The sequence below is a fragment of the Triplophysa rosa genome, linkage group LG22, assembly GCF_024868665.1.
Source record: "Triplophysa rosa linkage group LG22, Trosa_1v2, whole genome shotgun sequence".
Taxonomy (NCBI): Eukaryota; Metazoa; Chordata; class Actinopteri; order Cypriniformes; family Nemacheilidae; genus Triplophysa; species Triplophysa rosa.
In genome coordinates, this window is record NC_079911.1 from 12,134,850 (window position 1) to 12,160,176 (window position 25,327).

At 38.5% G+C, this 25,327-nt stretch overlaps 2 protein-coding genes across 3 annotated transcripts; one reads left to right on the plus strand and one right to left on the minus strand.

The window, feature by feature from the left end:
* The first annotated feature begins 3,764 nt into the window (after positions 1 to 3,764).
* f9b (coagulation factor IXb) lies at positions 3,765 to 7,619 on the plus strand. The gene is made up of 8 exons (XM_057321516.1): positions 3,765 to 3,846; positions 4,261 to 4,430; positions 4,508 to 4,532; positions 5,222 to 5,335; positions 5,549 to 5,683; positions 6,107 to 6,435; positions 6,820 to 6,943; positions 7,021 to 7,619. Exons 1-8 carry the CDS (start codon positions 3,780 to 3,782, stop codon positions 7,617 to 7,619), a joined length of 1,563 nt encoding a protein of 520 aa, XP_057177499.1. The 5' UTR covers positions 3,765 to 3,779.
* A 123-nt stretch (positions 7,620 to 7,742) lies between these two features.
* On the minus strand, positions 7,743 to 25,180 carry LOC130546320 (proto-oncogene DBL). 2 transcript variants are annotated; one of them, XM_057321514.1, is made up of 27 exons: positions 24,813 to 25,180; positions 23,685 to 23,804; positions 23,285 to 23,401; positions 22,838 to 22,987; positions 22,249 to 22,373; positions 21,867 to 21,981; positions 21,623 to 21,742; positions 21,165 to 21,356; positions 20,848 to 21,039; positions 20,259 to 20,430; positions 20,068 to 20,156; positions 17,332 to 17,417; positions 17,099 to 17,165; positions 14,759 to 14,874; positions 14,618 to 14,687; positions 13,874 to 13,966; positions 13,657 to 13,749; positions 13,428 to 13,553; positions 13,120 to 13,341; positions 12,935 to 13,027; positions 12,772 to 12,850; positions 12,641 to 12,698; positions 11,666 to 11,865; positions 11,338 to 11,444; positions 11,121 to 11,233; positions 10,875 to 10,989; positions 7,743 to 9,896 (listed from the first exon to the last, which is right to left on the minus strand). In XM_057321514.1, exons 1-27 carry the CDS (start codon positions 24,861 to 24,863, stop codon positions 9,882 to 9,884), a joined length of 3,096 nt encoding a protein of 1,031 aa, XP_057177497.1. In that variant the 5' UTR covers positions 24,864 to 25,180; the 3' UTR covers positions 7,743 to 9,881. The 2 variants fall into 2 exon arrangements, with proteins under 2 accessions (XP_057177497.1, XP_057177498.1); XM_057321515.1 differs by having other exon boundaries at positions 24,788 to 24,875.
* Positions 25,181 to 25,327: the final 147 nt, after the last annotated feature.

Consider the following 25,327-nt stretch of genomic DNA (forward strand, 5'->3'; position numbering starts at 1 on the left):
ATGACCAGCTTAAACCAGCACATGACCAGTTTTAACCAGCGCAAACACCTACCATGCTTTAAAACCTACCTAACCAGCCTATGCTGTTTTGTTCAATAGGGAACAGGGTTGTGGGGAAAGAGAATTGTTGGCATTGGCAGTCATGCAGACTGTAACACCCCCAAAATGAGAGATTTAGCTTTTTAAGGTGTGTAGTAATGAAAGAGAAAACAATTTGGGCTATATTTATTTCTAAGTAAGTCCACCGTGCATGAATGAAAACTTTTAATGGTGTGCATTTTCTTACTTATGGTAGTAAGCGTCAGATGTTTTGTTGTAGATTTATATTTAGGCTAGATGTCTCTGGGCTCTGTAAAGCTGAACAACACCGCTTCTGTATTATATAGAAATGTTACATAACACATTATGCTCATTGGGTATTGTATATACAAATAAATAAATATGCATAAGCAGTTGAATTACAATGATACGTTTCTACTGCATAATGCTTGGCATAAGATTGGCATAATCACCATATCAAATACAGAACTATAAAAACTGTCTTAAATAACAACAATGGGACAAGAGTGTGGTCGACTTCACGGGGCGTGCACAGACCATCAGTGCATCAGCATATGACATCAAAGTACCGTGGGAGTGATAAGAAAGCACTGCTTGCTCTTTCCAGCGTAACAACCTCAAGTCTGTCCAAAAATGTGCACCCATGTGCCTAGTACCCTATAAGGTCTACACTTCCTGACATCACAAAGTGTGGACTCAAAGGAGGTCCACAAGACCAGAGTGTGCCATTTGGGACAGGGCCTTACTCTGACTCCTCTCTCCCCTCTTCATCTTCCTCTCACTTTTTCCTCTTCCTTAACACTCACTACTCTAAGGCCCTGTCCCAAATGACACACTCCGGTCTTGTGGACCTCCTCTGAGTCCACACTTGGTGATGTCAGGAAGTGCAGACCTCACTAACATGAGTCCACAAGGGTACATGGGAGTGTATTTTGGGACAGACTTGAGGTTGTCATGCCCTAAAGAGGAAGCAGTGCTTTCTAATTGCTCTTGCGGTACTTTGATGTCATCCACTGATCAGTCTGTGCAGCGCCGCATGAAGTTGACCACACTGTTGTCCCGTTGTTGTTATATGTACATTTGGTCATTTAGCAGATGCTTTTAGCCAAAGCGACTTACAGAGAGTTCAGGGAGCAATAAAGCGAAATGTCATACAGGGGAAATAATACAATAGGTGCTAATACCAAGTTAGTTTCCACAAAAGCCAGCACAATACATGTTGATAGAAAGAGAGAGAGAGGCTTAGTTTTTTTTCTTCATTTGCCTGTCAAGTATTCACAGAAGAGATAGGTTGTAAGTAGTTTTTTGAATGTTATATGGGACAGGACATTCTGGTTTTCATAGTTCTGTATTTCATATGGTGATCGTGCCACCTGAGCATTAAGCAGTAGATGTTTGTAATGCAACTGCTTATGTAGGCTATATTAATTTATTTACCTTATGTGCTTGTTGTACAAACAAAGAATGTCATCCTGAAGGAGATTTATAGTGCTGAAGCTGTGGTATTGTACTAAACAAATGAGTTAAAAGTGTTTTCACACATTGGCCCTTAGTGTTGATAAATGAGTGTAGACTTGTATATGGTAGTATTTCCCAACAAAACCCAAGTGCTATGAATTTTGTCTAATGCAGATAAATTAAAAAGAAGTGTGTTCACAATTTTGTGAAGCACTTTCCAATTTGTAAAGCAGATAATGTGGTTGCAGATGAGTTAAATAATTGGTGCTCCATGTGCTGCGCATTGGAGATCACACCTGTTCCCAATCATTCTGTCATTATTGGTATTGTGCTCTTCTCCTGATTTGCTCTTGTGACTGTAGTAGTTTCTTTAAATGGTCTGTGCGGTTATTCTGTGCATTTGTGGGTGTTTCAGACTTTCTCTAATCATAGCTTCCTAGGTTGATTGTTCTGCTGTGTTTGAGTCTCTACCTGTCTCTCATTCTGAGCATGTTGAGCCTAAACTCTGATATATATTTTCATTCAGTGCCTGTTCTGTTGTAGCAAACTAATACATTTTGTGTTGGTTCTTTGCTCGTCTCTATCTCTTGAGTCTTCTCTTTAATGGAATCTGATACATAAAGCTAATTTCAGTGCATACAAATATAACATACCAGCATTCACAAAGTCCTAATTCACAAAGAGAATAAAATTATTTAAACCAAATTTACAATGTTTTCTTTTATTTTTTAATTTCTTTACTGTTGTGCCTATTGTGTCTTCCTGATTTTCAAATTCATTATAATAAGATTGTGTCATATATGCTATATTTTTAACGGATTTTTCTGAATATCAAAATGTATTAAAAATTATCATCATGTTATAAAGCAACGTAGTATAATTAAAACGGGCATTAAGAGCAAATCCTTAATATAAATAACCATGAAGAGTAAACAAGGAAAGTCTTGCTAAAATAAAAATGGTAAGGGCTACGTTGCTTGATGTGACTTTTATTTTGACAACGGAAGTCTTGGGATTACACGACTACACGCAGTTACGCATCCACGTGTCTAACGTCTGTACGCGAAATTACGTCTTTAGGCGCAATAACGCGTCCGCGCGTTATATCGTCTGTACACGTTACGTCTAAATATTTGCTAAAACGGCCTTCCATAGTAGCATTGTTAAGCCATGCCCCAAACTTCAACACGTGATGTATGACGTCGGCCATGGTTAGTGATTCAGGCAGATTCCTCTAGAGTTGACAAACATTAGGCAGGACGTTTACGCAAGATCACTCATTAGTTTCCTTTGACAGATTTCAATAGATCATGTAGTGAATCAGCCCAATTTTTACAATATAATTACGCACCACCTTCATGATCAATGAATAATTATGGCTATAAAAATATAGGCTATATAAATATTAAAAATGATCACGACTGGGCAACAAGGCCTGTATTATTCATCATTAAAACAGTCGGTTGGATTATTTATATGTACTTATGCACGTATTTAGGATATCTGTATATGCATAGAAGGAAAGTTATACTCTTGCCACAATATTTTTACATTTTCCCATCTAAAAACAACATAAATTATGTAGATTGTACTTTCTGTCTGACTGGCAGAGAACTCAAGAGCCCTGTTATATAAAAGGGTCAATTTTAAGTCAGAGCTGTTGTGTGTTGAATAGTTGAGTATGAGCTCTATAAAATTGAAATAGTTTTATACTAGACTGGTTCTTTATATGTTTAGTACAAGATACCACCATACAGCCATTATGTAGTTTCTGTTGGGAAACTCATTTAAACCCCAAATCACCAACGCAGATAGCCTGGATTTGTCAATATTTGCTGTGTTCCAAGTCTGAACATTTGTAAGTCACTTGAAGTTCTCTGACTCATTAAAAGCAATTCATGACTGCAGATGTTGCAGTCGTAGGTTTATGGACATATTAATACACAAACTGTAATAATATGACGTGGCGTTATTCAAACATTAGATTATTTTGTCTTTCAACTAACACTGTACAACAAACAAAACCCTATTAATTTAAAAAACAAAAACGTTTATGTTGTATAAGAGAAATAAGTATTTACTGAAAAACATAAAGATCAACAAACAACCCAGTAGGTGCAGACAAAAATACCCCCCCGCAGAATGACATATCTGCTTGCATGAAGTGCAAACACATTTGTGGTGAACTTTGGAGCAGATCAAGAAGGTATTTTAGACCGTTGGGAAAGATTTACGTTTGAGGGGAACTCAGCTTAGAGAAAATGGCGAAAAAAAATCTCCTTGTTTTGATATGTGTTTTACTGTTTGACACCTGGTTTTCGTCTGAAGGTATGCTAACAACGATTTGTCATAATATGTTGTGTGTATGTATAGTATTTCATAATATTTCTGGGTTTACATGTTTAAGGGAAATATTGTTGGTTTCAATACATGTAAGTGTATTGTACAAACACACACCAGAACCAAGAAAAAATCTAATGGATTTTAAAGGTCGACTTTTGGATATAATTTTTAGCGTGTTGTGAAAACCTTGTGCAATAGCTGCTTACAGCTGCTACAGGGGAAATGTGTGTAAAGAAAACAATAAGTGTATCATCAATCATTATTATAAATCTGTGCTTCTGACTGTAATGGCAAAGTTGTTCCAATTTAAAGCCTTTCAAAGTCAAACAATATTTTTCAAGTCATTAAGAGATTTGTGTCCAAGAAAGAGACATTAGTGTTTGTTGCTACTCTGTGTAGCCTCTGTGTTTCTACCGAGACAGCTTGCGGGCTCTGTGCTGAAGAGACAGAAACGCTATAACACAGGTGGATTTGAAGAGATGATGAAGGATAACCTGGAGAGGGAATGTTATGAAGAACGCTGTAGTCTAGAGGAAGCCAGAGAGGTCTTTGAGGACCAGGAGCAAACTGTGAGTAACATGAGGTAACACAATTAAAAAACTTTAAGGTCTCCTTTTAAGTTTAAAATCTGTATTTCTTGTTACAGAGGAAATTCTGGATCACCTATATGGGTAAGACAAATGTTTGTTTTAATGCATGTGATTTTAACTCCGTTATAAAAGATTAACCATTGTTTTTTTTAGGGCTGTCAAACGATTAATCGCGATTAATCGCATCCAGAATAAAAGTTTGTGTTTACATAATATATATCTGTGTACTGTGCATAATAATTTTGTATTTATTAACACATACACATGCATGCATATATTTAAGAAAAATCAAAAAATTTCTAAACGTTTATTTATAATTTTAATTATTGGTAAATATAAATAAATATATTTAAATATTTCCTAAATATGTATTCATGTGTATGTGTTTGTATTTATAAATACAAAATTATTATGCACCATACATAGATAAATATTATGTAAGCACAAACTTTTGTTCTGGATGCGATTAATCGCGATTAATCGTTTGACAGATCTATTTTTTTTATTATAGTAAATGTGTATTTTTAACTATGTTTTTTGATGGATTGATTATAATTTGTATAACCACAGTTTAATTTCTTTAGCAAATGCATTGTTAACTTGTGGTTACCCTGGTTTAACTATAGCAACCATGTTTTTTGTAATAAAACCACAGTAAATGTTTTCCTCTCTAGCTCTCTCAGACTATAGCTTTCTATAAAATGCATTTTTATTTTAAATGGCCACACAAGCATAACAAAAAAAATGACCATGACCGCTCTCATTGTTAGATGGAGACCAGTGTCAGTCATCACCCTGTCAGAATGGTGGGAAATGTGAGGATGGCATGAATACTTACACCTGCTGGTGTCCAGCTCGCTTTATTGGGAAGAACTGTGAGTTAGGTAGGATCCATGATGGTCTGAGCTATCTGAACCAGTGAATGTGAATGCAACCCTTATAGTATTTAAATATTTTGGTTCTAGTTTGGTCAGTAAAATCTGTGTACAAACATCTCAGCATTTATTCTTTATTATAAACTTCTTAAGCATCATTTCATTGGTGACGTTCCCTCTGCTGAAACCATATTTTTTGTTTTATGGGTCACTCTGATACAGAAATAGCGAAACAGTGTAATGTAAATAATGGAGGGTGCATGCATTTCTGCATTGTGGATAAAGTCTATGGAGCAGTGTGTGACTGTGCTGATGGTTACAGACTGGCCCCGGACAGCAGGACCTGTGAACCTACAGGTACTAAAATCCATTTCCACTTATTGCATGTTATCTAGATTAAGTCACCTTAATGTTTATCGGGATATAAGCATTAAAGCAGCACAATCCCTTTCTTGATAAAATTAGTATCGTGCTTATTTTCAATCATGACCAAGAAATGTTTAACCGTACGTTTAAACATACAGTACTGGTGCAGATTTAGACATCTGTCCATAATGGGTTGGTTAGGGTCTATACTAAATTATCACACTCACTTGATATGCATGTACTTCCAAGAACTGGTGGTTGTGACTTGGAGGAGGGTCTTTTTCTTGTATTATGTCCTACTGATGGGTATTTCAATTTTTTTAAATGCAGTTGAATATAATTACTATTCACTTAACAAATTTATGTTATAAATAAATTAGTTTTAACACACATGTGTTCCCCCTGTTTTTATAGTTCCGTACCCATGTGGATGTCTTGGAAGGAGAATTGCTGAATCTCTCAACACACGGTCCATTATCGACACTGAGCATGGAAATCAAATTCACTCAGTCAATTATGTCAATACAACCGCGTTTAACAAAACAGAGACCAGTCCTACAGATACCCCCGCAGTCTACAACACAACCACTCCCATCTACAATACAACGTCTCCTCATGCTACTCTAGAAAACATCCCCTCCTGGGCCCTTTCTCCCAATTTACCCACTATCACAAATAAACCGAATGAGGAGCATCGCATTGTTGGAGGCCTGGATTCAAAACCAGGAGAGATTCCTTGGCAGGTAAGACATTTAGTCATTTAGCAGATGCTTTTATCGAAAGTGACATAGGATAAATGACATTATCTAACCTTTTGTGGTGTTGGCAATAAAGCTGTATAATCTGAAACCTTTAAATGGATAGTTCATCCAAAAATTCTGTCATCATTTACTCACCCTCGTGTTTCAAACGTGTATGACTTACTTTCTTCTGCAGAACACAAAAGAAGATATTTTGAAGAATGTTGGTAACCGAACAATGGCGGTACCTATTCACTTCTATTGTATGGACACAAAAGTCAATTGACCAAAAGTCAATTGGTTACACCGCTGTTTGGTAACCAACATTCTTCAAAATATCTTCACAATGCAGGAACAGCCTGTTTCATGTCTCTGTCATGTTGGCAGGTTGTTTTTATGCAAAAGGTGAGCAAAACTCCTTTTTGTGGTGGATCTCTCCTGAGCGAAGTGTGGATCATTACAGCTGCCCACTGTGTCGAAGGAAAGATCGGATTGTTCTTCATCAGAACAGGTAAAAGATACGGACTTCACCTCACTACAACATGTTTTTCTTATTGCATTCTTAATGGTTTTTTCATATATCCATAGGGGAACATGATATCACAAAAAAGGAGGGAAGAGAGAGCGATCATAACATAGCGGAGTGTCACATTCATCCACGTTACAACTCTCAACGGAGTCTTTACAATCACGACATCGCTCTGCTGAAGCTCAAGATGCCCGTTAGATTCTCAGACTATGCCTTGCCCATCTGTCTGGGCTCTAAAGACTTCACCGAGAACCTCCTCATGAGCGCACAAAATTCCTTGGTGAGCGGCTGGGGGAGGCTGAAATACGGAGGCATCGAATCCAACACCCTTCAGAAGGTGGAGGTTCCCTATGTGGACAGGACAGAGTGCAAAGGAAGCAGCGCCGACACCATCTCCCGCTTCATGTTCTGTGCCGGGTACAATACGATAAGCAAGGATTCCTGTCAAGGAGACAGCGGTGGGCCCCATGCCACCCACTATCAGAACACGTGGTTCCTTACGGGCATCATTAGCTGGGGTGAAGAGTGTGCCAAAAAAGGAAAATACGGCATCTATACTCGCATATCAAGATACATGTACTGGATAACCAACATTACTGGGATCAGAACAGGACATATGCCCAATGATAAACAGAGCTTGCCCCATATGTTAAAATGAATTTAAAACAGCAGAATTCAATAAGGAAATTAATATTAGACAAACATATCAGCAGCAAACATATCTGTAAACATAAATACTGTATATAGACTGAACAGTTGTTGCAATGAATTAAAACTCACAGGCATTTCTGTACAGATATTTACTAGTCATCATTCAACAACAGCATTGAAACAACCAAGAAAAAATATAGTATCTTAGATGTTGTGCTTGTACATCTAGTGAAATTATTTTCATATCACAAATCAACATGAGGTCACTTTCGTCTCAACTCATTCTGTACATAGTATACACCAAAAGTACATGGCTTTAAGAAGTGTACTTGAAACTGAAGTACACATGACGCTCATTCAGACTGCACCCCACTTTATCTTCTGTGTCACATGACCAGTTAACAAAATGGGAAGACATGCAAATTGTTTTGTTTTTAGTGATGCTAACAGGTGAAATATGTTTTGACATCTCGCATCAAACAATGTTTTTTTCAGTAGTTAACAAAGTTAAGTGCACATCGGAGGGCACACTTTAAATGACAGAGAAAAGAGTGCAGGAACTAAAATAATGGAATGGACAGCAGTGGGCCTTACATTGTCATACAGCAACAAGCAAAGTTTTATTTCAGTAACCTAAACTGACCCAAGTTATGTCGAATTTTTAAATAAAATATTAACACAAAACTAACCTTTTAGCTCGGTCTTCTTTAGAGAGACTTTTTTGTTGGTCTTTCATAGCTTGTGAGTTCTCTGTTGTTGTTGTTTTTTTGCATTTACGTATCAACTTTGTCCCAGATGTTAATCTTAAATTTCTTTATAATAAAAATTAAAATAATTGTTGAAACACAGTAAGATTATACTGCTATAAAGTCATCGCTCAGACAATTTAGTTGTGGAAGAGTTATTACTGTCTGGGTGAAACAATGGAGATATTAAAGACATCCCAGCTGTGATTTTACTTTCCTGGGTCAACAATAAACACTTTAATAACTTAAAGGAACAGTTCACCCAAAAATAAAAATTCTGTTATCATTTACTCTCCCTCAATGTGTTACTCACTGCTGTGTGTGTGCACTTGGATGTGTTAAAAGCAGAGCACAAAAAACTTGTCCTCACTCTTTCACTAAATCTGTATAAATTCTGATGAACACAGAGAAAGATATTTGGAAGAATACTTGTAACCAAACAGTTCTTGGCCACCATTGACTACCATAGTAAGAAAAATTACAATAGTCGTCAAACATGCCCCAGAACTGCTTTCCTAAATTCTTCAAAATATCTTCTTTTGCGTTCAGCAGAACAAACACATTTATTAAGCAGTTTTTACTACTATGGTAGTCAGATTTGGAACAACTTGAAGGTAAGTAAATGAAGACAAAATTTGGATGAACCGTCCCTTTAAGCTTGCTTCCACAGTCTGTCTCAAAGTAAAGATGAATATAAGCGCATACACTTCACGTGGTGCACATAAGAGCAAGCAGCATTATTGTGAACAGCGAAAGCTGTAACAAAATCACTTTTGACTATTAATTTAAATGCATATCTAAATATTTCTTGCAGAGAAAAACTGCTGCCAAAGACAAATCTGAATATTTAAAAGAAGAAAAAGAGGGATAAAGATTAACCTGGAATGTTAGGTTTTGGCACAGAGTATTAACAGATGTGTATGTTCATCTTTCATCCACTGCATAGCTGGTGTCCATTCCAGCATTATAATGGCTTTTTTAAACAAGTGCACAACCATTGTACCCATCTGAAGAGAAAAATAGTGGAGCGTTAAATTGGAGTACCGCCTATCCTCTCCATAGATATTGGCTTTTTAAAATATAACATACACTTAAATATTTTGATAACTACACAAAATGCATGTTTTTTATCACATTTTATGGCACAGTTTGGTGATTTCCAAGAATGAAGTAGATCTGTGTTATTGTAAAATTTGTGCTCAAATGTTTTTGACAAATGTCTTATTATTTTCAGACTGCATGGTTGCAGATGGAGAAGTGTCAGTGTGTATCAATGTATTTGGTTCATTCTATTTCTAAACAAGCAATTTTCGTTTCTAAATCTGACATGATTCACAATGGCAGATGGGAACTCTCAGTTGACTTGGCGGTTCTGTTTTCCTGACTTTAAGTTTGTTTGTTAATGTGCATCACGTGGTGTGACTGGGCTCAGTCCTGGATGACAGTTATGGCCTTTAGGGTTGTCACATGGTGAGAGCTTTGTGTTAATGTGTGTTCTATTTTGATGCTCGGCATCCCGTTGTTTATATTTCCCGTACCTATAAAATAAAAACCAGGACAAAGAACATTTATGCAACATTTACAGAATTAACCACAGTTATGGGTAATCCACAGCCTCAGCAGGGTTGCCAGTTCTGCTGTTTTTTAAACTGTGGGTTGTTTTTATTCTGCGGGTAAAAGGGATACTCCACCCAGAAATTAAAATTCTGCAATCATTCACTCATCCAAGTTGTTCCAAAACTGTATAAAATAAGATATTTTAAAGAATGTAGCAAACCGTTTTGGGGCACCTTTAACTACTATTTTAAAGTCAATGATGTCAGTTGCTAACATTCTTCCAAATATCTTTCTTTTTGTTCAATAGAACAAAGTTATTTATACAGGTTTGGAACAACTTTGGGGAGGGGGGGGCTTAAATGATGACAGAATTTTAATTTTCTGGTAGAGAATCCCTTTAAAAGTGGAAAGATTTTGTTCGACTGCAGTCATTTTATTTATGGCAACACGCTGTGTTTATAGCTTCTATACAGTGATAAAGAAGATATTGTTTGTAATTCAAAACGGGATCTGGTAGAGGCATTTTTTGAGTTTTGCTATTAGGGATGCGGTCATTGGTCTAGTCTTGATTGGCAATTGTCACGCAGATCTGGCAACCCTGCGGTAAAAGATTCAGAGCACGTGTGCAACCTGTTACTCCTGATGCATTGAGCTCGTTTATGAGCACCATTGTTCATAAATAACTTATTATTTCTATTTTTTTATTTCCAATATTTATTTGATTTTTTTTCATTTACATATACAGGCAGATGCATTCTTCCAAAGCGACTTACAAATGATGTTAATTTTGGACAGGATCAAATGGATAAACTTTGGTTAAATTTTTTTGTTTGAATCTCTTTAATAATATATTTGATGATTTATGTTAGCAGAATTTTACAAACTAAAGTTAAAACAAAAACACAAAACCAAGAAAGGTCTTAAAAGACAAAAGGATTATGTCTGTCAGGTGTACCCACCATTAACTCACGTCCCGACCTAATGGATGGACTTCTGCCTGCATCTCCCAGCATTCTCAGCAGTTTATCAATGGGGAGTTGGCCTTCACCGCCACGTGTCAAATTCTTAACCTGCCTGTGGGTATTGTCATTCTTTCAGATTTAAATTTTATTTTAAAGATTAGAGGCAAAATGGCATTATAGTCTTGCAGACTGCCAAGATGGCAAGAGAAAGTTGCATAGGCATTATTTGCACTGATTACTCACCAAAGTCCCATGGCATTCTCCTGAAGCACATGAATGACATCACCACTTTTGATAATTACGTCATCCTTGCCACATTTCAAGTGGTCCACCATTGCTCTGTACCTCCCAGGAACCTATAAGACAAAAAAGCCGTTCATTCTGACGGTAAAACCCAAATCCATCCCAAATAATGTGGAAGCGATTAAACTGAATATTTATAACTAAATATATAGCTCACCAGCAACACATCATCTTCTTCATCTGAGTCGGAGATGTTTGAAAGGTCCGTGGTCCAGTCCTCCAAACCCTCACATATGTCCACTGAGTGAGATGTCCCTGGCCAGCCTATAACCCACAATCAACCAAACCAACAGCCAAAATCATGATCACTTTTTCATGCATAGCCATAATGTGATTCAATTTTAAGCAAATAAATAAATCCACAATTCCAGATTCCAGAACTCATTCACAAAATCCCATTATCTTTAATGTCATTTCTCTGCTCTCATCAACCAGTGTAAATGCCAAAGAAAATGGCCTATTCTCTCCGCTCCTGGCTGACTCACTGCGCCGGTTATTTTGTTGCCGTGGACGCGGAGAAACGATGACCGGGTCCGTCAGAACCGGACTGGTGCGGCCCGAATCGGCTTCTTCCGAGCTGACCGACGCCCCCTGGAGCTTGCTGTGAGGAAGGACATCAAAACAACCTGAGCAGCCAGTGATCTGTGTGGAACTCCAGGGCATGCATACGGACATATGGCCCACACTGACCCACCAACCGATGAACCGACCGGCACGAGGGCATCAAAGGAACGCAAGGCAAAAACACAACAAACAAACATGAAACACAATCACGAGCAGGTTATTCAACAACAGGACTGTGCTCGATATAATCAATTTTAAGCAGTCTTCAGTAATAGACAGTGTGACTTTAAGGTAGTTCATTCACTTTTTCAATATTTTATAATATAATGGAATTGACCACAAGCCTGTTGCATTACACATCATTCAAAGAAATTAAATATTATTCGAAACTTTCTGATAAATGGGATAGAATATAAAAGTACTATGTGCTTCGAATGACTGATTTAGTTCAAAATACAATTCATATATTTAGGGTGATGTACCTAACACAGAAAATGTGAAAATCTCACTGAAACAGCCCTAGGCTTTAACAGCAAAAATATTATTACTATATTTCATAGTTATTAGACGGTCATTTATTGCACATGGCATTTTACTTCTGGCTCTTCAATAGAATCATCAGCTAAAAGATGTATTTTAGCTGACGATTTGACACCAAATGACGCCTTCAGAACTGTGTTCTTCATGCATACTGTACATTTATGTATTAACACTATATCCATCATGCAGATGGGATCAAATCATACAGTAGTTATGAATATGATAAGTCAACTATTGATTTTCAATAAATTCTGAATTTTTTAGGAACAATGCTAAACAAAAATAACTGTTGATGTACATATATTATATTCACACTATGTAAACGATAGAGAAGACTTGACCACAGTGAGATTCACCTGTCTGCCAAGGGTGCAAATGACAGGTGCTCATCATCGTGACCTTGGTGAGCATCATCTGTAAGAAATACACAGTAAGAAACAGTAACACCTTTTCAACGTGAACAAACATGGAGTTGAAATGTAAAAACCTTTGACACTCTTTTGCTGGTTGTTTAGTATTTTTCTAATCTCAGTAAGCCAGGCAACTTTCACTTCGACTGTTGGAGCCTGCCAAAAAAGTATGTATTTAATATACTACCTGTTTCATAAATTAGAAGCGTTTTGAACAACATTTGAAATGAAATGATTTACCTGAACAACATAGACCTCCTCTTTACCATTGAACCAGATTTCAAATTTCTTCAGATCTCCTTTGATATTTTCTGTGATGGTGACCGCACTCATCTGCACATGAGACAAGGAGTCCAGGTGACTCCGAAGAATGAGGTAACCTTATTTGAGGTATCAAATACTTTTTTGCATTTTCTCTTTCTCACCATCAGGCAGTGTTTGAAGCTGTAAGATGATGTTCGATCAGGTCCATCTCCATTCTCCTCCCTCTTCTTGCAGAAAAGCAGAGCTCTCTCGTGCAGGAACAGATGCCTCTGCATAGGTTTAAAGCGAGCCATGTCCTTCATGCGTGTAGCCCCTTTCCTGTGGTTGATCCACACGTTGAAAGAGCCCTGCATCAGGACACGGCCCAGGTTGCTCAGTTCACCCTATATACACAATCAGCAAAGGCAGGTGAATAGCAGCATGTTAAGAAGACATTAACATTATGACTTGTTTGTTTGACACGACATACCTCATAACCGGTGATGGCAATTTGATGCATGGAGTCATTGACAGACTTGAGAAGGTCCAGCATTGCATTTAGCGCCCCCTGCAGCTCCGGTGCGTACTGCGAGTTTAAACTGTGTTTTAAAAGTTCCTTATACAAAAGATAGAAAGCATTAGGTGTAAATATCATTTAGATACACATTTAGTTAAAAAAACAATTGAAAACATTTAATATGAAATTTTTGGATCAGCACCTTCAAAAGAAGCTGATATTTGGTTAAACGCTGAACAGGTTTCAGCAAATATGAGTCCAGCCCTAGTTTATGGTCCAGCTTTCTCTTACACTCCTACAGAAGAAAGATTTAGCAAAACATTATTTTATTTGAATTCATTTTAAGGTTATCAGTATAAAAATCTCTCATGTTGTGATACATCAATGATTATTTAGTGGTGGCATGTTATGAAAAATACCTGAATGAAGGCAGAATCTGAACACTGTCTCCAGAGAGCATCTGAACGTGGTTTGTTCCGGCAGTAGCGTTCATACACCTGAAAATTTTCCTTCTGCAAACAATGACAGGTGAAATGGTTAAAGAAAATCTTAACAGCAGCGGTTCTCATGGGCTGTGACCCACAAATAGATTCCAGGTCTGTGCTGATAGGACTGCCAGCAGCAGGGGAAAAGTGTATTAAATACAAATACTAAAAGGCAACCTCTTAATAATAAATAGACTTATCAAACTTTAAACAGAAAGGAGAAAACATTTCCTGTGTCTTTTGTTGTTGATGCCAAAGGCTATGTGACCAACCAAACAACGTATTATGCAACAATCTGTCGCTTAATATTGCTAAAACTATTGCAATGTTTTTTGTATTATGCTTGTAAATTACATTTCTGTTGATTTTTTAATTCACAAATTATTTTAATTTAGCCTATGTTGCATTCATAGTTTTGCATATTTTTAGCCATTTGTAGTTCATAATGTAATATTTTATTAATACAAATATTTTAAATATATAATAAATATGTTACATTTATTAATATAATATTAATAATTTTTCATGTTTTATATGTAAAATCTGGTTCCTGAAACAAATCAAGCTGAGATCCGCTGCTGTAAAGTCCATAAAATATCCAGATGGCAATTTTAAGGCAATGTATTGTTTTTGGTCTGTACTGAAATGTCTTATTTTGCGCCAAACAGAATCGCTCACCCTTGCCAAAAAGTGTGCTCCTACTCTCTCTGGAGTTTCTAAGCAGTTCTCCAAGTCCTGCAGGAATATCCTGCAAAACAGAATGAATATGAATGTGTGATTATGAGTGCGTGTGTGCACATGTGTAGCCATATTCCCCACCTGCTGTGAAATTTATAGATCTCCGGCAGATTTCCAAACAGCTCCTCTTTCTTGTTTCGCAGTACAGATGGCAGTATGTTGGAGAGAGAGGGATTATCCATCTCTGCCCTGTATCCCTGACACCCAGGATTTAGATAATTGAATGTTACATTATATTATTCCACATTTATTTGGTATTCCATAATAAACAGACCTGGTTTAAAAACATTAACAACTACGATAGAAGATATTGGCTACCATTTGATCTTCTAAAAAGCGCCAAATCTCAAATTGCTTTTAAGGTCCTGTGTATGGAATTTAGCGGCATCTAGTGGTGAAGTTGCGAATTACAACCAACGGCTCACTCCACCGCTCACCCCTCCCATTAGAAGCACTATGGTCACTTTTTCGCTTCTTTGCCGAAGGAGATAACGTATTTACGAAATGCGTTTTGTAGAGCAGCTTGTCGTTTAGGGCTACTGTAGAAATATGGCGTTATTATAATGACAAATGTCGCGAGCGCATTATTACAAGGCGAGAGCGCATTCTTGTCATACGAGCGCGCGAATCTCTCCGCTCGCACGCCGATTTCCTTTGCTCGTGCACAAAACTGGACGCGCGCTTTCAACTATACGCTGCTCTCTTATGAATTGTCTCTCCTCTCGCTCAGTGAGCGTGTGCGCACTCAAAATGCGTTCCGTGCGTCCACGAATCCTTCGGTACTCTTGCTCTCGAGAGGTCCTCCTGTGTGTTCCAGGCATTATAGGCTGTCAAAAGTAGTCAACCAATCAGGGATAGGCTTCCACGGCGGGCCAATGAAAATGCGACCTCTTAACTACAGTAGGCCTAATTGTTAAAAATGCTTGATGAAGAGTTGTTTTTCGTGTTCTTTTCTACAAAAGTGTCATGTTAATGTGTAATTCTTGTAAAATAGTATATTGTAAATTGCTGAGTTTCATTCTTATAAAATCTTTTAATATATAAATCTTTTAATGAGTGGATTCTTGCGTGTGGGTAGGTGGGTGGATGGGGGGCACCATGAGGTCTTAATATGCCTCTGGATCCACCACGTTCTCAGGTAACAATTTTAATATATTTGATGCAACATTATTCATCAAATGTATATTATAAATGAACGGTAAGGGAGCGTTTGGTATATTGCATAGAAGTTCAGTTGTGTGCCCTGAACTTCTGGAACACTGAATGCAGAACACTTACAGTGTGTGTCTGCAAACGCATTAAATGCATAACCAAATAGGTATAGAATATTATATGATTTTCCAAATGCTCCAGTGCTATTATTGTTTTGATATGTACCGTTACTTGTAGTAAATATTATTTTAGAATAAAGCTAACTTAAGACACCAATCTAAATTGTTCGGTAATCAATTTAGTACTATTTTGACAATATTATGTTTAGTGTAGGACATGCATGAGGACCACATGAACTTGAGGGTGTTGGCCTGTTTTGTCTGAATAACATGGTAGTTAAACTGATGTTTATATGTAGCCTACAAAGCATCCTAATGCCCCGTTCATTTCTAATACACATTTGACTAATAATGTTGCATCAAATATATTAATATTGTTACCTGAGAACGTTGTGGATCCATCTCGCTTCGTTGAAAACGTCGAGTCACTTTCAACCAATAAGATGCCATGTAAAAGGTCGCGTTTTCATTGGCCCGCCGTGGAAGCCTATCCCTGATTGGTTGACTACTTTTGACAGCCTATAATGCCTGGAACACACAGGAGGACCTCTCGAGAGCAAGAGTACCAAAAGATTCGTGGACGCACGGAACGCATTTTGAGTGCGCACACGCTCACTGAGCGAGAGGAGAGAAAATTCATAAGAGAGCAGCGTATAGTTGAAAGCGCGCGTCCAGTTTTGTGCACGAGCAAAGGAAATCGGCGTGCGAGCGGAGAGATTCGCGCGCTCGTATGACAAGAATGCGCTCTCGCCTTGTAATAATGCGCTCGCGACATTTGTCATTATAATAACGCCATATAGAAACAACATGACGAATTCCATGTAAGGGGACCCGCGGTGTATGTAGATAGAAATAGCTCATTCTAAGGTAATAAAAACAAAACACTTCATTATGCAGATTTCCAAACAGCTCCATGTAAGGTCTTTATACAACTCTAAAGACATTCAGTAGTACAGTGTATATATTATATTGCATTTCTGTCACTAGATCCTCCAAAAAAATCACACATAGCACCTTTAAAGATAGTTTGAAAGACAAAAAAAGACAAAAGTCATCTATAGGCCTATACATTATAATTTTCTAAAGCAAGTATGATCAGAAACAATAAAACCAGACTGATTGTTTCAGTGTAATTCAGTTAAACCATTACCAGCAAAACAGACAGCAGCTCCTCCACATAGATTCTCTCCGTCTCGATTAACTCCTTCATTACATGCCTGCAGAAATAAGGGATGCATGGGAAATAACAGAGGAAAGAGGGATGGAGAGTGATGAGGATAGAAAAGGATAAAGACTGGTGAGAAACAGACACAGAGGAGAAGTTGAGTCGAAATATATGATTAACGTCAGACCTTTTAGCTGTGGTACAGTTTGGATACTCACCGTTTGTGCTGGTCCGGGTTCTCAACCCCCTCTGGGCCGTAAGACAGGCAGCTGCGATTCTCCTCATAGTCGTGCATCACTTCTATCTACAGGAACCATAAAAGCCAAGCTCTTTATTAACTCATCGCTGCCCCGTTTATTTTCATATAATTGGAACATCTGTGCACACACACTTTTGCTGCGTCCCAATTCGCCTACTTATACTAAGCCCTTAAATTATGTTCCGTTTTTGTTATGGAAAAGTATATACATTTTAGTGCGTAACAAAACTGTATGCACGCCCTGGGACATACTAACGCAAAATGGAAGTGGCCGTTGTTGCCTAGACGACACTGTGATCCTTAACTGTCACGAACATCAAAATACAGCTCTTCCTTGCATTTACGTATTTATTTACATTTACATTTATTTACTTGACATTCTTTCATCCAAAGTGACTTATAAGTAGGAGAGCATATACTGTAACATTTTGTCAACACGCTAAACAGTACCATTAGTTTACAAGGCCATGCTACTAGGAGGATTAAAGATAGAGTAAGCAAGGGAGAGAATGAACAACAATATATATTTTTTTTTTTAGTTTTTTTTTGACACAAGACATAGACAGTTATTGGCTAGTCAAATAAATGCAGAACAGGTGTGTTTTGAGTTGTTTTTTGAAAGTTGTGAAGGATGCTGCAGTTCGGGGGGAGGCTGGCAGTTCATTCCACCACAGGGGAACCGAATGAGTAAAGGTTTTTGCAAGCGATTTGGTGCCTAGCTGTGATGGAACACGTGATGACGTCGCTCATTTTCAGACTGAAGATGGCAGGAGGGGATGTAGACCTGGAGCAGTCAGTTGAGGTAAAGGGGCGGATTTGCCGTTATCGTTCTGAAGGCCAGTGTCAGTGATTTAAACATGATGCAGGCAGCAACTGGCAGCCAATGAAGTGAAATCAGGAGGGGTGTTACATGGGTTATTTTAGGCTGATTGAAAACTAGACATGCAGCTGCATTCTGGATCATTTGCAAGCGCTTGACTGCATTGGTTTGAAGGCCGGTAAGTAGAGAATTGCAGTAGTCCAGTCTTGATATGACCAGAGCTTGGACTAGCAGCTGAGAGGCATGCTCCGACAGGAATAGCTTGATTTTCCTGAGAGCACATATCTGCAAGTTCCAGTGGTTGCTGCGATGTGAGAAGTGAATTTCAGCTGGTCGTCGAACATCACCCCCAGGTTCCTCGCAGACTTGGTGGGTGTTATAGTTGAGGATCCGAGCTCAATGGTAAGGTGGTGTTCAATAGAAGGGTTGGCCGGTATATCCAGTTCTGTCTTGGAGAGGTTGAGTTGTAGGTGATACTCTTTCATCCAAGAAGAGATGTCCAGAAGGCAGGCAGAGACACGGGCAGAGATGGTGGGGTCATCTGGCTGAAAAGAGAAATAAAGCTGCGTATCATCTGCAAAAAATGGTATGAGAACCCATGTGCCTTAATAATTAGAACCAGGGAGGTGGAATATATAGAAAAGAGGAGAGGAGCAAGAACTGATCCCTGAGGAACTCCATTTGTCAGCTGGTGAGATCTGGATGTCTCGCCTCTCCAGGATACCTGCCTGTGAGATTAGAGTCAAACCAGTTGAGTGCAGTTCCAGAGATGCCTAGTTTGAAGAGAGTGGACAGCAGGATCTGGTGGTCCACAGTGTCAAATGCAGCAGAGAGATCAAGCAGAATAAGGACAGATGACAAGGATTTAGCCCTTGCCTGCTGTAAGTTTTCGACGACAGACAGGAGAGCGGTCTCCATAGAATGTCCTTTCTTGAAGCCGGATTGTTGACTGTCCAGAAGGTCGTGCTGTGAGAGATAGGCAGAGATTTGGTTAAAAACTACCCTTTCGAGGGCCTTGGAAAGGAAAGGCAGGAGTGAGATTGGTCTGTAGTTGCTGACCACTGAGGGGTCGAGTGTTGGTTTCTTTAGTAAAGGTGTTACCAGGGCTTGTTTAAATGAGGTGGGGACAGTACCAGTGGTGATGGAGGTGTTTGTAATGTGTGCGAGTTGAGGAAGTAGAGACGGAGAGATAGCCTGTAGGAGGTGGGAAGGGATCGGGTCGAGGGGACATGTAGTAGGCCAGGTGGAAAGAAGAATTTTGGAGACATCAGTTTCCGAAAGGGGAGAGAAAGAAGGGAGTTGAAGATAGCAAGAGGTAAAAGAGAGATCAGGGATGCGTTGAACAGAGAATTGCCTGCTGATGGTCTCCACTGTATCAGTGAAGAAGTTGGCAAAGTTATCAGCAGTCAGCTAGGTATTGGCAGGAAGTGGAGGGGGACAGAGAAGAATTGAGAAAAGTTGATGCGGGTTAGATGCAGTTTGGATTTTGTTTTGAAAGTACTTGGTTTTGGCTGCAGATATATCAGCTCGTGAATTCATTCGTTCATTATTTCATATGTGATGTTTACTGTATACTTACATTTATTAATTTAGCGAAGCATCTTTTTTAAAATTTTATTAATGCAGTGTAGCGTCACTAAACTCCACCCTCTCGTGGTGAGTTGTGGGTAATATTAGCTGTTAAGTGTCCATGGATTTACACTTCGAATTTTCACCGGAAACAGTAGACCTTCCGGGTATTTTGAGAACACTCATTTCAGCATACTAATTCTATTTTCAAATACTATTTAGGACAGATAGTATGCCAATTGGGACGCAGCTTACGTGTTTACTTTTACAAGTAATTTTGAGAATCAACAAGAAAAGTCATCCAACCTTTTTTGAGCTGGGATTTTTCCTTGAGGCCCGTTTACCAGGCAGTGCGAGATCAAAAGAAAACCTCAAACTGGAGTTCACATCAAAGCCTGACAGAAATGACAAGTGATGTTCAGACAAATAGAGACAGTAAGTTGGCCAAGAGCAGATACAGTCATGTAACTGTTCTAGTGACATCGCAGTAGACATACTGTGTTTAGGAGAGAAAAGCGGAGATTTGCAGCGTGGTGAGGTTTCGGGCCTTGGAGCGACCAGCTGGATGGGTCTGACCTGAATATCAGCCAGTTTCCTTAGACAGGCCTGTCTGTTCTGGATCATTCCCTGCACTGTTGATAACTTCTCTGTGACAGCTTCTATCTGAGACTGACAGAAAGAGAGCAAACAGAAGAATTGATGGGAGGAGATGTGTTTTTAAAGGGTTAATTCACCCAAAACCCTCTTGTCATTTCAAACCTGTATGACTTTCTTCTGCAGGACAAATAAGAAGATATTTTTAACAATGTTGGTAACCAAAAACCATTGGTCCTCGTTTACTTCTACTGTATGGACACAAAACCATTACAAGTCAATAGGGACCATCAGTTTTCTGTTACCAACATTCTTCAAAATATCTTCTTTTGTGTTCTGCCAAAGAAAGAACGTCATACAGATTTGAAATGACAAGAGGGTAAGAAAATGATGACAGAATGTCCTAATATACAAATAAGATAATGTATATGCACATTATATCTGTATGTCCACATGTATATGAATGTTTGTGTGTTACATGTGTGTTTATACCTGCAGCTGAGGTGTGAGTATTGCTTCAAACTCCAGGCTGAGAATGCCAGGACTGGACCGGAGGACCGAGGGCGCGGTCTCCATCAGCCTCTCAATGTCACTCAGGGCTGCCTGTGCCCCCTCTTTGGACTGAAATTTATCCAGCAGCTGGTTTGCAAGCAGATAGACCCCCTCATCACACCAGCGCCCAGTCTGTACATACATAAACATATACATAATCTGTACTTGCTCTGAATCGTTTAAACACCACATTTAAAACACCAGTAATTTTTGCATATATACAGTAATGTGTGTGTTTCCATTTGCATAGTTAACACCTCCTCCAGTCGCAGCAGAAGGTCTCGTATGCGCATGAGAGCTGCCCGTTTGGCACGCAGGGCTATTGTGAGCGTGTCACAATGGTGCCGCAGTTCATTGCAGCGCTGAACTATGAGGGCAAGAGCGTAGTGATGACTGGCTGCCAGTTGATGCCCATGCAGAATAATAATCTGAGCACGACTCATTTCTTCCTGCAAGTATAAGAGAGAACTGTCAGCTATAAATGAAAGCATACTGTGTGTAGTGCATGTGTGTAATGAACTACAGGGCTATACACTACAAAAATAAAAGACTGTGTGGATGTGAAATTGATTGTGAATACACTAGGGACATTTATTTGGCATATCATGATATTGTTCTGCTTTGTGACTAGTAAATTAGCCACAACTGAGTTTTTGAGCCGAACTACTATCTTGCTGAAAAGACATTTAAAAATAGTGAGATATTTGATCTTGACCTCTGCTGTGGTCTCCAGCATCTCAAGATCTGTGAGTAACTGGTCCGTCTGAGCTACTGTTGTCCCCACGGCTGCAATGGCTTTCTCCTGTGTACAGAGTTTCTCCAGAATGGTCTCCATCTGAAGTAAAATGAGGTAAATGATTCAATTGAGTATTCTGAAATGCTTCATGTTTATCAGCTTAATGTAAATCTCTTTGTAACTGGTCTAAATAAGAGTCAGATTTTAGAGAGAGTGTCTGTACCTCATGAAAACTCAGCTCGTACTGGAGCAGTTGCAGGTATTGTCGAAGTTTGAGGTGGTGCTTCTCAAAAAAGCCATCGAATGCCATTTCCATATCCCGCAACTGTGCCAAGAGTCTGCAGGTGATAAAAGAAGTATGGTGCATTCTAATCTATCAACCAAATATACACAATTTATGTAAAAACCTACGTGTTATTCATAAAGATAAAGACATAAAATGTACCAAGAGACTTCATGAGAAACAAAAAGAATTTGATTTTAAATAACTTAAAGCAATTTTTCAGTAAAAGCTTATGTTATGCACATATTACGCCTCCTCCATTTCGCATGATAAATAATTGGCAAGATAGAGGATAGTTTTGCATTTAACCCCATTAACATGCCTCTGCACTCTTTCTTTGTCTTGGCTGATGTCTCTGTCTTCTGCTGCAGCCCCTTCCACTGCCTTAGATGCCTCAAGGTTTGAGAGCAGGTGACGGCCCTCCCTCATCACTGACCTGATGTCATCCTGCCATAATTTGAAATCAGAGCTCTCATTCAGTCATTCATTCTGTGAGTTCATCAGACATTTACAAGGGTGAATGTTGTTTTTATGCTAATAAAAAGCGAACTAATTTATGTGTTTTATCATTCTGATTCTGCCATATTGAACCATGGGAAATGTAATCTGGTTGGTCATAAACCACCTAGTTAAAGAGGTCATAAAGCCACCTAGTTAAAGAGTGTATTTTGGCAAGCTTTTTCTCTATTTATCATATAGCACAAATGCAACATACGATCAATACCAGTTTGTTTAACCCAAAATGTAATTCAAGTTTTCTGTTGTGGATTGAGGGCACATCCGTGGTTGACATTCTGTTGTAATACAATCAGTGTATGAATATATGTTTGTTTGCATCCATTCCTTAAACTGTTGACTAGGATGCCTTTTTGTTGATGGTGAATAAATAAAAAAAGAAATAATTTCAATACCTTCATCTTCCTGTACTTCTCAGTGTGTGATCTGAGTAAGTACTCAATGCCGCTGGCTTCATCCGGCAGCTCAATCTCAGACAGCTCTGTTCCAAAAAGCTGTAGCAGCTGAGCAATGTCTTTTACTGTCACTGCAAAACTCTCTATGGACTAAAGGGGGCAGCACAGACACAAAAATACACATTACTCAGCATTTATTTTAATAATAGGTCAATTAATTCTTACCTAAAATCATATTAACAAGGATTTTAATTTTCAAATCATAATCAATATAGAGCAAGTTACCATATTATTTATGTAAACAGAAATGATGTGATTTTTATTAAAACCTAAAAGTAAAATATCTAATGATTGAATGCTAAAGCATATCATAGCATTTTATATGTATAAAAGCTTCATTTTTTCCCTGCATCGATGTGCTGCTCTAGCACACAAGAAATTGCTTACTGTTCGCAGAACTATCCAGTCACTGTGGCTCTGCTCCAGGGTATCACCAAACTCAGTGCTGAGTTGATTTTCATCAATGAAGCGAAGCAGGTCTGTCAGTGAGCTCAGCATCACCATCTGAATAGGGCAGACAGGATGAAAGGAATTAAATAAATAGGAATAGTCCATTAATTTATACAAGACCAACCTTGTAAGGGTGGCGTGGCCTATAAAGGGCACCCTATTGAGTTTTAAAATAACTAGACATATCAAATGTTTCCTCAACAAGGCATTGTAGTTTAAATTGGCTGATGTTAATACTATTATTGATGTTTAATTTGCTCTTTAAGGCTTTGAATCTATACAGTCTTATCACAACTTTATATAATAAGAAAATCTGATCTTTTGTTTTGTCTCTTACCGGCATCTTGAGGCTAAAGTCATCCTGACTGAAGCGGAAACCGAGGTCTGTTCCAGTGGTCTGGGGGTGAGTTTTGGGTCTCAGCACCAGAACTAAGTGTAAATGTCCAGGGAAGGACATCTGAAGAACAGATATGATATTTCAGAGGTAATACATATTCACATTCAACTTATTGAATCAAAGAAATCAGAAGGATTTACAAAGTAATTGTATAAAACTATTGACTTTGAAAACATTTGAATAAAACAACTGGCTGTTCTCTCATCCACCCACTTTTAATGTTTATATAGATGTAGAAATCTAGGTCAGTTAGACTCCCACCTGTCACCGTATACATGCAGATATCTAAATCGTGACATTACAGTAAAAGTAATAGGCAGTCCACAAAAACAATTGACACCTTTTTTAGCCATTAGAATTCAAAGTGTTTATATCCTTGATGTCTTGTAACACTTTTCTTGCAGAATAAAGCACAAAATACACTCTAATTGTTGGCAATGAGCTACTTGCAAAACTTGATAATACACTCTATGAAAATCAAAGGCTGGATTTTAGTGTTTAACTCCAGCTAATGCTGACAAGAGAACCATAAATCCTGTTAACTGTCTGTCTTGCGTCTTCTGATTGACAGATGATCAATAAACCCCATCAGAGACAGACCTCTCACCTGACTGGTGTACTAGTTATCAACAATCCGTAAAATCTTACAGCTTAGTTCATTCACATGCGTTACGCCTAATGGTTAGTTAAGCACAGTAAAAAAAGTCTACGATCTATTTTTAGTGCGTCAGCTATGTCCCATGCTCACCTAGCCTATTATAGTGTTGTGTTCTTGCAAATATCTACACTACAGCAATGTTATCAAGGTGTGCTTCACATTTACTTGCTATTATTTTAGATGGCTGTAATGCGCCACACTGAGAGAGGTCATTTCTCTGGGGAATCCAATATAAAACACCACTGGTAAACAATAATGCAATAACAATCATTCTAAACGTAATCTTTACTCGGTTTCGCAATAATGTATTAGACTCCCACCCAGTGCCTGCAGTAACGTTTGCCAGTCTGCAGCATAAACCCGATCCGAAATAAATTGTTCTAACATGAATTTAATTAAATCCGTTTTACCGCAGCCCTCTGGAGTCGAGGTAGTCCTCTGAGTGGATTTGCTTCCGCCATTGTTTCTAATTTGCCAGTTTCGCGTGGATGTAAACCCACTTCTTGGCCTCACAACTTCCCTCCCTCCATGACTTTGTCTGCGGGACTCTGCAGCAGCAGCATGGAGCAGCCGCAGAGAAGATGCTGCAGTGCCGACAACACCTTGACCGCACTTAAACACTCATTACTGTCACGCATAGCTCTCTAACGCGGATTCATATCTGTTAAACATGCTCTTTTGTACAATTGACGTAAATTTACGGAATCGTCATATGCCGCATGTCTGACGTTCAGCGGTGAGGAGACGTGAGTTATAAATTCCAGCACCACGGACAGAGGTCGATGCGCACGCGAAAATGAAACGGACACACTTCACTTCTCTCATAACACATAATCATCATAGAATAAAATCCCTGAAATAGTAATATTTATTAATAATGATAACTGGCAATTATTACTTTAGTAAGCATACCCACTGTGATTTT